At 42.4% G+C, this 14,159-nt stretch overlaps 1 protein-coding gene across 1 annotated transcript in view; it reads left to right on the top strand.

Annotated features, from left to right (window-relative positions):
• Positions 1 to 14,159, top strand: part of MAGI2 (membrane associated guanylate kinase, WW and PDZ domain containing 2) — a 318,539-nt gene that overhangs the window by 243,130 nt on the left and 61,250 nt on the right. Inside the window, exon 15 of the mRNA XM_019655111.1 lies at positions 5,618 to 5,756. Within this exon, the coding sequence (XP_019510656.1) occupies positions 5,618 to 5,756 (139 nt within the window). The remainder of the gene's footprint in view (positions 1 to 5,617; positions 5,757 to 14,159) is intronic.

The following is a 14,159-nucleotide window of genomic DNA, read 5'->3' as shown; positions in this document are numbered from 1 at the left end:
GACATAAAGACAATAGGTATGTTCTCTTCCCATGAGGGGTCTGGAGTCAGCAGGAGAAACCAGACTGTAAGTGAAGAATCCGGATGGAGCTGACCTATGACCTCAGATCATTACCCACAAAAACGGTCCACAGCTGTCTTCCATGAAATAAGAAATAGAGATAGCCATTGTTTATTGTATAAAATTCTAAAGGAGCTCAATTCCTCACATCCAATTATAATCTAGGATCATTTCAGTCAAGTATAATCATTTGAAATAGGTTCATAGGGTACAGCAGTAGTCTGAGGGCAATTAACGGATTCAACCCACTAAGCACATTTGTGGAGAGGTCCAAGCAAGCCTTGAGCAGAGACTATTATGACTCAGGGCTGAAGTAAATCCAGGATGGATCTAGTTCTCAGATTTCAGTGAGCCAAACCAAATACTTTTCATATGACTTGGCTACAAAAATGCATACAGTACAGAGTTTACATTTTTTTTCTTACAACTTCAACTATAAACCACTGAAGAAATTGACACTTTTTACCTTTATCTGCCTTGGCTTTCCAATAAGAAGAGAAACATTTTACCTGAAGAGCTCCAAGCAAATTCAAGGATTTGGTAATAGTTTTGTTAAAGAAAGCTCTGCCGTGATGTATACACAGAAATGTAGAACTTGTTAGGCCGTGCCAGGCAGTCCTATCTCACTCGCCTTGCCCCTAAGACATTGCTGTGAAATTATTAGTTGCCCCACGGGGACCACAGATAAAAATATTCCTTCCATTAAAAAAAATGCCTAAATTCATCTTCACTTCTTTGGTTAGTTTCCTAAATTTAATGTCTCTTTGACCCACATACATTCCTGAACTACCTTTATCTGGTTTGGGTCTCTATTTATCTCTCCCTCCATCCCTCTCTCCTCCTCCTTTTTCTTCCTCTCCCCCCCAACCCCCACCACATGTCCCCATATCTCTCTCATTTCTAACTAGACCTTGATGTTTAAACATTCCCTAAGAACAAGTGGAGATCTTTATAGTTTCATTTTAGTAACATAGCTCAGTTGAAGATAGCTCTGTGGTGGAGAAAGGATGGAGAGAAAAGACTACATCTGAGTTACAACTGGTATTTCTTGTAATCCCTGAAAAGACTGCCAATTTTCCATTGGTTTTATCAGAATTAATTCTCCCAACTGACTCACATGTGATGTAGGAAAGTGGCACTGTTCTACAGGCAACACCCTCGCAGCTGCAGTGAAGTCAGACAAGCTGGGAAGGTAGTGAGAGAGTTTTTTTCCCCCTGACAGGTCCATCTCCTAATACATCCAGAAACTAAGAGGATGTCAGTGAAACGAATCACATCCCAAAGTGATTTAGGGAGTTTAATTTAAAATGACCCTACATAATACTGATGTTAGAATGAAAATGAAAATGAAACCTTTTTACAATGTCCATCACTTTCCTAGGAGAGACAGGAGCCTTGAGGCTGGACCTGCGTGGGTTTGTCACTGCTGACACTAGGTCCCATTGAGTTGGCCTGTTTTCTCAGTATGCCCAGAACACCTTGTAAGATTCAAAGTCTATAACAGTGGCAGCACCACCACCACCAAAAGAATTTTTTTTTCTGAATTTAGTAAGATCTTGGACTAGTCCCAAACTTCCATTGCTTCTAATGAGGCAGGAACTCAGCACTGGCACCCTGGAATGGGGAGGAGGCTTGGGAGAAACTAAAAGTCTCAGACAAGCAGCTAAGGACCCTCCATTCCACTGGCACCAGAGTTGTTCTCTTCTCCCTCTGAGGGGACCCTACATGGAAAAGAAATTTTGAAAATCTGTCGAGCCAAGAGGTCAGCTCAGGCTCCTTGGAACTCAATAAAAATGACATCCCCAACTGCTTCCAGAGTCCCAGCCCTGAAATGCCCACATGGGCGATGCAGCCCAGCCCCAGGGCAGCCCTTGAACCCCACTGCTTCTCAACCTTCCCCACAGTCTTCCAACCACCACTCACTCTGCCATGCTAATTTTTTCTCCCTGAATTCTCGTGAGCTCTTAGTGGGGAAAGGGGAAAATAAACATACAAGACAATGAAAACATCAAACTTTCTAAGGCTTGCTGTACTAAAATATGTGACTATTTCTGTCACACTGCGAGGTTCCTTTTGCCCTCCACATGATTCTTGTTGAAACAGTCAGTCTCAGGACAGAAGCGTCCTTGGGCAGTGGTGGCTGTCAAGGTTTGATTTTCAGGTCAAGAGCGCTTATGACCCCTTCTCCCATGGTTCTCAAGATGAGCCTTGTGGAAACACTTCATTAATTCATAAATATATACAGGGCACCCCATAAAAGATACACAGTTAAATGGGACATGGTCCCCGCTGTCATTGGTCCCATCTTCTTCCCCATGGCCTCCCATTTTCTCGCTTGGATAGATGATGTGATAACCTCACGACTTCGACTCCCTTCTTCAGTCTCCAACTTTCTCTCCAGCTCACTCTCCATACTGATGTCTGAGGGAGATTTTAAATATCCCTTTGCTTCCCAGGTCAGGTTACCCCCTGTTTAAAATTTTCAGTGCATTGCTATTGCCTTTCAAATAAAGCCTGAATTCCTGAGTAGCAGAATAAACTGACAGTTCCCCGAATATGCCATGCTCTCAGATCTTAGGGCCTTTGCGTATGCTGCTCTCTCTACCTAGAGTGCTTTTCCTCCACCTTCACCTGGGGAACTCTTACTGATACTTCAAAACTTAGTTGAGATGTCACCCCCTCCAGGAGACTCCCCTACTAGCAGCCCCACCCATTCTGAGTTAGATGCCCCCCCTTTCTGTTCCATTAGCACTTTGCTAATACTTCTGTCACAGCAAAGATATAGTGAATAATAATCTTATTTACCCACTTTATCTCCAACTAGACTGAAAATGTGTTGTAGATAGAAATTTACTATTTATCACTATATTGATCGTATCTCTCCAGTAGACTATCTGGTGCATAACAGGTGCACAGAAATTGTTTGATGAGTGAATAAACTCAAAGTCTAGGAGGGAAGACAGAGAAGCATAACTCTGTATGAGATGTGAGAATTAACAGAGTGGGTGCAGTGATGGATGGGACACTTCTGCTTGCGAAGAAGACTGGGTCTAGGAAGGTATCCCAAAGAAGATGCTGCGGCCAGCCTTTAGGAAGACTGTGAGATCCCCAGACCTATGGGGAGAAGGCAAAGAGAATGGGGGCATGTGGGAGGCCCTAGGTGAGTCAGCCAGCGTGATGCATTTGAGAAGATCTCCCTGAGAAGAACGACTGGTGACAATGAGAAGATATTGGTAGTAGGGTAACAGGAGGTTATTAGAATAATCCAGGTAAAGGCCTGAACTGGGGTAAAATTTGAGAGCAGAGATAAATGCAGACAAGTTGAGGGAATGAGGAGCCTGGCATGGCCCCCAGGTTTCTGGCTTGTGTGAATGGTGGTAGCATTAACCAGCCATAGTAATCAAGGGGAAAAACTGCCTTTGGAGAAAGATGGGAAGCCCAGTCTGCTGATGTGAAGCTGGAGCGGCCCGCTGATCCTCCAGGTGAAGACGTTCAGTAATCAGTCGGATATGTGAAGCTCAAAAGTCCAGCTAGGAATGAAGACTGTATTATAACTTCATCGGAACTTTTGTTTTATTTCTACAATTTAATTCAGTGCCATGAGGTTTCAGCCATGGGTGGGAACTCCTGGGAGAGGGATAATTGGCCCCACACCTGCCTCTCGCTGGGATACGGGGCCTCTGGCAAACTACTCAACTCTGGGCTGTGCCTGTTGCCTTATGGGAAAGGAGATAGTTAAGGAGACATGAAGAAAAATGCTTCAAACATTGGCTCTAAAACAAATTAATTTAGTCCTGTCTTTCGTGATTCTTCTCTGGAATGTGAAAGTCATGCAGTGAGACCAACCAACCTCTTTCACCACCTGAAAACCATACTTCCGAAGGCTGCTGGGTACTGCACAAAGGGGGAGGTCTTTCCCTTCACTGCATTGGAACCCTTACCCATAAAGAATCCTCTTGGGCCGGCCGAGTGGCGCGATGGTTAAGAACTGGCTTGGGATGACAGAGGGCCCCGGTTCGGATCCCACATATGAGGGCCAGTGACACTGCCCTCCACAGCTAAGATGCTGAACAACAGCTCAACCTGGAGCTGGGCTGCCATGAGTCGCCGGCGATGGCGTAGGCTGCAGCCCCTGCTGCAGTGGGTTGCCATGGGCTACCGTGTGTAGCCAGCAGCCAGCGTGAGCGGCCAGACCACAGTGAGCAGCCGTCCAGAAACCGGCGACTGATCTGCCTCGCCCGGGAAGAGCGCAATGATGGTGCCAACTTGGGCCAATGAAGCAACGTCCTCCACAACTAGACTAAAGAACAAAAGGACAGCAACTTGTCTGTTCCCCTTCCCCCAATTCCCCAGCACTGTTACCCTCCCCCAATTCCCCAATAAAATCTTTAAAAAAAGAATCCTCTTAACATGGAGATGTTACTTCCTTGCTACAACAAACATGTGTTTGTTCTTTCCCCCCACTTTTGGGGAGATGGTCTGATTTTAGTGCCCTTGCCATTATGCTGGCACCTTTTTGTTCCTGTTCTTGCCCACCCTGCAGCACCCACCTTGACAATGCTCTCCTATAGAGAGTTTATTTGCAATTCCATCTGCATTATAGACTTTAGGCTGAGATCTGCTTTGTTTAAGGGACCCAACTAAAATAGCATTTTCGCAAAGCAATTCATTGTGCATTTCCTAGCTAATTTGTCTTAAGTGACTTGCACTGAAATGAAACATATTTTCATTCAAAATGTCCTGACAATAATGGTGCTGTGGGAGTTACATGATGTGCTCATGGTTGAACTTCTTTTATTCCAAAGATCTATACACGAAGGCTAACTGGGAATTACTTATGGAACCCAGGCATTTCTGACAAATCAGGAGGGATGGGTAGTTAACCAAACAGCTCCTGGCAACCAGGTGTGAGCATGGCAGAGATTTAGCAAGGATACTAGTTCTGTGTGGAGAATGGAGGGTCTCATTTCCAATTCAGAGGACTATGAGAGAAAACTCATCATCAAACTTGAATATCAACCAAGCACTATTTACAAAGAAAGCAATAGCACAATAGTACCCAGGGAAATTTAAATAATGCATAATAAAAATTCGCAGAGGGGACCAAAAAAACAATCTTTCCATCCAACACGCTGAATTAGATGCTGCACTATGCCCAAAGCTGGCACTCCATGCTATGAAAAGGCCTTCAAATATTTCTTGTTTCAAAGCAAAGGTGCCGGGTTATTTGGAACTGTAGTATCAAACCTATTCCCTAATTTAAAAAAAAAAAAAGCTAAAAGTTTAACTATAGTCTCTTCTATATTGGCTGAATATAAGTGACATATCACCACATCCTCCGTGGTCTGATATTTTAATTTCTATCAAGATAAATTAAGTTTGGTGGTCAGATTCAGGATGCAGCCAGGGATTAGTCTCTTCCATGGAGCAGCTGGCTGCAACCAAGTTGTTCAGATGCTCTCTGGAAGCTGGTACTCTACGATGCTTTCCTCATCTTTTGGAAATACAACTGGAATAGAACCATCTGTGGCTGACTTCATGTTTCTTTAATTAACAGGTAGGAGATCAAATCATTGAAATCAATGGGGAGAGCACAAGGGACATGACACACGCCAGAGCGATAGAAGTCATCAAATCTGGAGGAAGAAGAGTGAGGCTGCTGCTGAAGCGGGGGACGGGGCAGGTCCCCGAGTACGGTGCGTTTCATGTTGATTCACCTTTCCTCTGTTCCTTCCATGTACTGTGAATGCCTGTTCTTATTTAGCAAATCATGCTGGTTCTCTAATTCTACCTAAGTATATATTTAGCTATCTATAGATATCTATGCACATATGTACATTTAAGTACAAGATATATATGTGTGTGAGCACTTTCTTTTGCTCCCGTAGTTAAAGAATGTTTAGGAGAGCAAATGTAGACCCTTTCAGGGCATCTCTGAGTGTGCTGGGAGATCCAGCCACCACTAAGATATTGAACTTTCCTGTTCATTTGAGTCCACAGTAATCTATCAGTTATTTCCTAAAATCGCTCATGTGTCGCACTGTCCCATAGGATATGTACCTGGGGTGAGGGTACAAGCAAGAACAATCTTTAGGATGTGAAGATTAAAATGGAAACTTCAGTTCATTCAATGGTTGCATTTCCTTGGCATTTAGGGATATTCAAAAAATTCACACTTGTGTATCTATATGCTTTTGAGGAAGGCATTAAAGTGCATTTTAGTTCATATATTTGCCTTCTGAAATCTTTAATGGTGTTATTTTCCAGCAGCCCATCTAAGTCACCACTGATGGCATTACGAAGGAACTGCTGGCTGGTCATTACATGACCTGAGTTGCTCTTTAATTAATCTCAAGAGTGACAGAGAGACAGACAGATATCAGGGAAGTGCAGTGTAACTAATACCAGTCCAGATTGGGGAAATGGGCTCTAACTGCTGACTTGAATAATTAGCTCAAATTGTTGATCTAGATAAATTGACTCTCACTTTCACCCCTCATCCCCATGCCCCCCAAAAACAGTTCTAAATAGTACTTTTCCCTCTCAAATTACACTTTTTGCTTATGTTACCTAATAATTGAACACTTCCTTATTCAGTAGGACAAAATAGTCCTGAGTTCAGTTGAAATATATGAATTCAAAAGCCCTTAAATACTTTGTTTCCAGGGTCTTAAACATACCCCAAAGCCTACAGACAGGGTTGATAAGCCCTCACATTCAGAGTCACAAAGGATTCAGAAGTTTCTGTGGGGCTGACCCTACGCCCAAAGAGATAGTTCATCCCAGGCTCCCACCCTTAATGCTTGGATCCAATAAAATATTTTTAAATGTTAATATTAGCAATAAGCCTAGACCTGATCTTGTTACATGGCACTGGCATTAATCCTTTAATAAAGAATGCGAACTCTTGAAATAGAATACCTTTTTGCACCCTTGAGAATTTAGTGATTCTGTAATATCAAACTGACCCATGAGATTCTATCACTTCTAAAAAATACCTCATTGTACAAGTATGTTCCACTCCATGGCAAGACCTGCACCAAGCGGTTTTCATAGAGTTCATATTATTCTTACTGTTCTAACCAGTTGATCTTTAAAAAGTTAATCTGAGCAACATGGCAATCCTGAGCTTCCCATTCTTTTGTAGACCCATTATGGGCCATCCTCCCAGGGTCCACCACACCAGCTGCTTGTCGCTAGTGAGTGGTTAGAACAGTGCTGCTGACCGAGCTGTGGCATAACCTGTAATGTAGAAGAATGAAGCTGCCTCAGCGCATCGTCAAGAAAAAGTAAAAACATGTTTTTGAACAAGACAAAAATTCAAGATCCTGTCAACATTAATTCTTAATATCATCCCAAAATATCTAAGGTTAAATTCTATAATTAACCAACACGGAGAGTTTGTTAAATATCTGGGCACACTTTTGAGGGACCAAAACTCTAGCAGTATTACAGAATTTCTTCTAAGTATGTTAAAAAATGTAACATTAAATCATACCTGCTGATAATGGGAGAGCTCGTGAGCTACTTTTGATGTCAGATAGACATGGATTGTGACAGTAAAATAACTTTAGAGATTATGTCACAAAAGAGCAAATTTAATACAGAAGAGCAATCTCCTTTAGGGAAGTAAAAGAATAATCATAAACAAAGGAAACATTAGCTTTTGGGAAAATCTAAGCTAAAAGATGCATGGGTACACGTGAGAAACCAAGAAGGTTAGGGATCAGATCAGCGTCTTTGAGGATAATGCCACCAAATGATATTTCTAGAATCTCATAGTAACAAATGATGAGAGTTTCAGGGACCCCCAGAAGCACCCCACATTCAGAGATTTGCTAGAAGGACTTCTGGGGCACAGGATATAGATGTACTCACAGCTAAGATTTATTACAGTCATTTAGTAAGGATACACAGTGGGTTCATAAGGGGAAAAATACTCTCTCTCTCTCTCTCTCTCTCTCTCTCTCTCTCTCTCTCTCTCTCTCTCTCTTTCTCATCACCAGACAGCATTCTACCCCCAGCAACAAAAATGCAGCAACATATGTGTGACATTACTGGCCAGGGAAGTTCATTAGAGCATTAGAGACTCAGTGTCTAAGGTTTCTACTGGAGGCCCATCATCAGGCACACTCAGCCAAGCATGAAACAAAATTCCAGACTCCCCTAAAGAAGGCAGGTGTTCAACATAAACTACATTGTTTCTACAAACAGTTGAGGTGCAGTGACACGCCCCCATCCTTTAGGGAAAGGTTTATATTAGTGTATGGGACAATTTACCAGTCATAGTCCCAGGTGCCAGCCAAGGCCAACTTTGCAAGCAAACCTTTCTAAGGACAGCAGTCACACGCTTGCTGGGTTAACTCTTTCCATCACCAGGAGGAAGCCAGGGAAGTGGCCACATTCACAGACATACAAATGCCCCCAATGTAAAAGGAGTGCCCACAGCTAAGGACCATCATAATTCTCTCAGCATCGGCAAAACAGACTATATCATGAAACAGAATTTTTTGTCCAAGATAAAATGTATTTTAATAAGATTGGCCAAGGGGTGGGAGGTAACAAAATAAAATGGTGACAAGAGTAACAAAAGAAAATGCTTGAGTTTACCAGGATATAACCAAGAATACAGTCCACTTTGTCCAAATGCACCCTAATCATAGGGAAAACTGACTTTTCTGTCAACTATAGGTTTAACCCTATGGTAGTTTCCTTGGTTTGCCTTTTAAGATTCTAAACTTGGCATAAAATCCTTCCTTAAAAGATTGTTAAAGGGGGATATCAGAATCCATAGGAGACATCACCTGTTAGAGAGCTGTTCAGACTTAACCCAGCCTGGGAAAGTGAACTCGGAAGACGAGGAGACTGAAAAACAAGTCTATTGAAGGGTTTTTGTGTTTTTTTTTGGTGTTCGTTTGTTTGTTTGTTTTGGGGGGGAGGGTTGTTGGGTTTTTTTTTTATTTTTATTGGGAAACAGTGTGTTTTTCCAGGACCCATCAGCTCCAAGTCAAGTAGTCATTTCAATCTAGTTGTGGAGGGTGCAGCTCAGTGGCCCATGCAGGGATCGAACCAGCAATCTTGGTGTTATGAGCACTGCGCTCTAACCGGCTGAGCTAACCGGCCACCCCTGTGGAAGGGTTTGAAGTGCTCTCCAGCAACCCTTCCTCTGATACCTGCAGAATTCAGAACAGCTTTGAAGCAAGGGCCTTATCTGGACTTTGGGCTATGTCACGGAAAAGCCTGTCTCAGTCAGCAGATACACAAAGCCCCCACCCTGCATGCTTAAGGTAGGCTGTGACAGAGAGATACGCTCAGGGACAATGAGAAGAAAAAAAAGTACTCTGGGTAACTTGTCAGATTGTTGACTGAACAAAATCAGTGTGAATCCAAGTGAGCTGAGGGAAGAAACAAGCAGGCTGCAAATATGCCATCGGTAATTACCATGAGACTCATCGCCAGCGACGCCTCAGCCGGTTCAGAGGCAATAAATCAACAGATGCGGCGGCAGGAGTGGTGGCTGCACAGGGGCTGCCGAGCAGCTGCGAGGGGAGTCGAGAAATGATAGGGTCTTTGAAGGAGAACTTGCTTTTGTAGCGGTGTCCTTGAAAGAGAAGCTCGGGAGACAGACACTTCAGCTCCACTCCAGTCCTCAGGATAAGGATTTGTTGATTATAAACTCATCCGCCTCCCCTGACGTGCAGCTCAAAGACTGGCAGGAATAAGGAAGCTTCACTCCACCAAACTGAGAAAAGAATCAAAAGATGCCACATCAAAAGCAGCACCCTCCTTGACAATGGATGTTGTGATTTGAATTACATCTAAAGGGGTTAAGAGAAAAGAAAGTATGCATTATGGTTCTAAAGCTGCAAAGGAATAAGTTATACGAATTCGCTCCCTGCCTTGAAGTACAGGTGTCCTTCCTCAGCGTTGAAGGCATAGGACTCCACATTTGCTTGATTTATACTCTGAGCCACAGAGCCAGGGCCAGGGTAAGCAGATGGGCCGTTGGATGCCAAAGTTCTTTACACAAGCAGTTCAGACCAACGCAGACCTTCCCCTGCTGATATTTGCTGTTCAAATCTGATCAGAATAAAGCAGAACAGAAATAGCTTTCCCGTCTTCATTGGTGGTTCTGCCTGTTTCTTCTCTTAAAAGGCAACAGAGGAGGTCTTTATGACTAGAACGCTGAAGCTAGTCCATTTGTCCATGGGAGTGTCTGGTGGTCTCAGGAGGCCAGGCAGAGTTATAAGGACTAAGCGGAATTCTCACAATGTCAGTGGCCCAATGACAACTAACACCAAATGCCCACACAGAGGGACAGAAATAGCCAATCCATGAATTAGACTTCTGCCTACACTTCCAATTTCAAAGTTCATTGTGTCTTTAACAGACTTTGACTTGATTACAGGCCTTTGGTAAGTGAAATTATTTACTTTTTTAAGTATAATAAAACTACCTTTAGTAAGTAAGGAAAAAGTCTGTCTGAGCCAGTGTGTACAGGTAAAGAAAAGAATGGGCCAAATAGTTATTTAGTTCAAGTTCTTCCTTTAATCAACAAATAAAAATGATTTAGAATGATTATATCAGAGCACCAGATTAAGCCGTAGTAGTCTCTACTTATATGGCAATAGGCAATGTTTATTTGTTTCCTCTTCTTTAAGACTATACATTGACAAGTAAACATTATAAGCATTATAATCTTGTTTACAATTGTTTTGTTCAACAAGTCCTTTTCTTCCCTCTGATTATACAAAGATAAACTCCAGACAATATACCCCTCACCAATATGCCATGTGAGACAAAGCCTGTGATTAATATTATTAATTAATGTCATTACTATTTCTTCAACTAAACCAGGACTTTCTGAGCACCAACTATGTGCAAAGCATTTTGCAGGCACTGAAGATAGTCCTGGCCCTCAGTGAGCTGACAACCTAAGAATGAGGATGCGTGTAACCACTGAGTCTAATAGATTCATGACTGATTAAAAGGTCTCAAAGGATCTGCTCTAATGAAAAAATTTGTAATGGATTTTATTAATTAATTATGGGAGTTAGTAAGTACTTCTAGAATGTTAAAGAGCCTTGAGAAGCACTTGGCTTCTTTGGTTTGTTAAGCACTTCCTTTTGTAATAATTATACTAATACTTTCTACTTTCTCTGAAGAAAGGACTTGCTGACTGTGGGTAAATATCTGCTTAGACCTTGTCTGAATTATTCTAAATTCCAAGTTAAGGAGGCAAAGCTTCATCTAGCAACTTTGCTAATCATGACTCTTCCCAACTTGTGGCTGTCAGCTCAGGGAGCTTGGGGCACTGTAACCAGACACCCCAAGGCTTCCCTGGGGCTCCTATGCCCCCAATTAAAAGCAAGGGAACAGTCCTCACTGCCTTCACCTCTTCCTTAGAGACCATGTTTACAGGAGCTTTAAGTGGTTCCATATAGCCTTTGCACTAATTCACCTGCACTTCTAATAGGGCAAAAGGCAGCTTGCTTCTATAATAAATTCTGAAATTTAATTTCAGCTTCTGACATTCATGGTTGAGTGTATCTTCCTTTTCCTTGAGAGGCTCCACAAATCACAACAGTCCACCTCTACTGAGTCACAGCCAGGGAAGAGGATGCCAGGCAGAACTCTGGTGTTTCTTGGCTAGATGTCTCAAAGCTGCTCTCTGAAGTATTTAGGCAACGCCAGGTGTCTAACCACGAAACTTCCAGTAATTTCCTGTTTCATGGAGCCAGGGTCAAGAGCTTCCTTGAAGAACACACAACTCTGAAATTGTTGTTCAGCAAAAACCTCCTTTATTATTTTAAGTGTTTTTAGGATGACAAGAAATCCCATTTCTTCACACTGTTTTATTGGAAACCATGGACTGTAATGATTTTCCTTTTTGGATACTCTTACATGATTTCCAATATGCATTTTTCTCTTTAAGGATCTATTCATTAAGCGACCCCCTTCCCTAAGTCCTCACTTGTTAGGTATTTTAGACTCTGATAATATTGGGTTGTCGGAAAAGTCATGACGTATTTTTTCTATGTTTTTCGTTGCAAAAATGAGTCATGACTTTTCCGACAACCCAATATGTATTAGACCACATAGTAACCAAGAAATCCACCAAGAAAAACTTATTTGGCCCTTGAGGTCCAACCTCCTTTAAATCCCAAACACCTAAGTTGTTGGAGGAGATGAGTGAATGGAGAGTTTTCTTTCCCAAACCACAATGAGAAGAGCTCCCACATACATCTTGGAAAACTTAAATATTCCAGTTCCTTCAGTAACTCATCCTGGAGAGTCATATTTTAGGCTCTGAAAAGAACCATTCCTTTCTTCCCCCAACATGAAGCTGCTCTCCTGCGAGAGGGCTGCTTCCACAAACGTCCAGGGAGAAGGCAGATTTCTTAGCGGAAATGCTGCTGAAGACTGTAACAATATTGGAATGACCTCAAAGAAGTCATAAATTCAATGGAATACTTTTTACCTGGTAGGAAGAGGGGGGAGTGGAAATCAAGGATCGAAGTTAAGAGAAAAGAAAGCATGCATCATGGTTTTAAAGATATGCACACAGGTGCACACACACATATACACACACACAGTTTAGTCATTTGGGCCTGGAGTCTACCTATTTTTTAAGTGCCATCGCAAAAATCTCCAGGCCTGAAGACTGCAGGATTTATCTGCTCTAGCTCTGTTGTAAAGGCCCATCCCACAGACGTTTCTGGGGTTTTTTTTACTTTTCGTTGCCCTCTTTATGTCTTGTCAGCCTCTCACTGTTTGAGCACCTCACCCCCTCAGCCTGGCTCCTCCTATGCCCAACCACTCTGAACAGCTCTCCATTCAGACTTGCAACCATTAAAACTTTAAAAAAGAAGACTAGATTTTCCTCCTATTGCCCTCCTATTTTTCATCTCAGGCCTTTCTAACAATCTGAGCTCAGCCCCCACCGTCCTGACTGAATCAGACCCTATGGTTCACAGCATGAGAGTGTCCATTCAGGATAAGCATCTAACCCCTCAAAAAGACCCGTTCTGAAGCTGCTACTAAATGCCCGAACTATTTCCCCACTGTCTGATTTTCTCTTGTCTCGAAGTAGAGATGATATACAAAAGGTTTTGATCTCTATGAGGAAGTTTGCCAACAAAAACCCTGCCATCCAGGTGCTCAAAGTAGAGTCCAGTACCTTAAGACAAATTAATGGGGAGATCCAGCCAATGACCATCACCAGCAAACATCAGGTCTCAAGCCTCGCTGCCTGTGCCTACAAGCCTCTCTTAGCATCCCCCAGCTTTCATTTTTAAACTAAATACTCTACATCCTTCATTTCTAGTGGAAGGGACAGTCAGCCCAGAAGACCAGATCTGGATTGTTCCAGCACTCTGCCTGCAGTCTTGCTCAAAGATAGGATCAGCCTGCTGACCTATTCCAATAAAGACCTCCCAGTACTTCCTTTTAACTGAACTCCCTCAGTCACCACCAAAGATGAAATTATATAATGCCTTACTCCAGGCTTGAGTTGTGTGCTCTAATTGTAGCAAAATCTCTAAACTTTGAGAATCACACATTCTTCAATGTGCTGTTTGGGCTCAAAAAAATTTTAATAGAACAAGAAACACACACTTTGCCTGGACTAAAAAGCTGTTCATTGTAATGTGGCTCAGACATTTTACAAAATAACCTGCTTTTAAACTTCCGTAGGAAAGTCTCGGATCTTTTCAGCATGTGGTCTTCAACAGTTAGCGACCCTGGGTTTTAGGGCTGAACATACGTGCTCATAAAGTGTGCATTAAATGTCCCTGGCACAGTTTGCAACTCTCCATTTTTCACATTTCACTGTAGCTCCTACCCCAACCATTTATTTCCTTCACAGCCATTTATTTCCACCATGTTCTGGGCCCTTTTATTTGACCTTCTGGCCATGAAGTCTCCTAGTACGTGTATCTTTCAAGCCCAGTAAAGGCCACATTTAAAACCAAATGAGAGCCTTCCCTGTGTGACATTAAAACAGCTTGATCATTTTTATACAAAATTACTTGCATCTTGGCAGGGCTAAATGGTAAATTCAATTAATAAAGTCTGAAATTTAATTTCCACTTCCTACA

The sequence above is a fragment of the Hipposideros armiger genome, unplaced genomic scaffold (assembly GCF_001890085.2).
Source record: "Hipposideros armiger isolate ML-2016 unplaced genomic scaffold, ASM189008v1 scaffold_236, whole genome shotgun sequence".
Lineage (NCBI taxonomy): Eukaryota > Metazoa > Chordata > Mammalia > Chiroptera > Hipposideridae > Hipposideros > Hipposideros armiger.
Note: the sequence above shows the minus strand (reverse complement) of the source record. Positions and strands in the feature narration are given on the sequence as shown.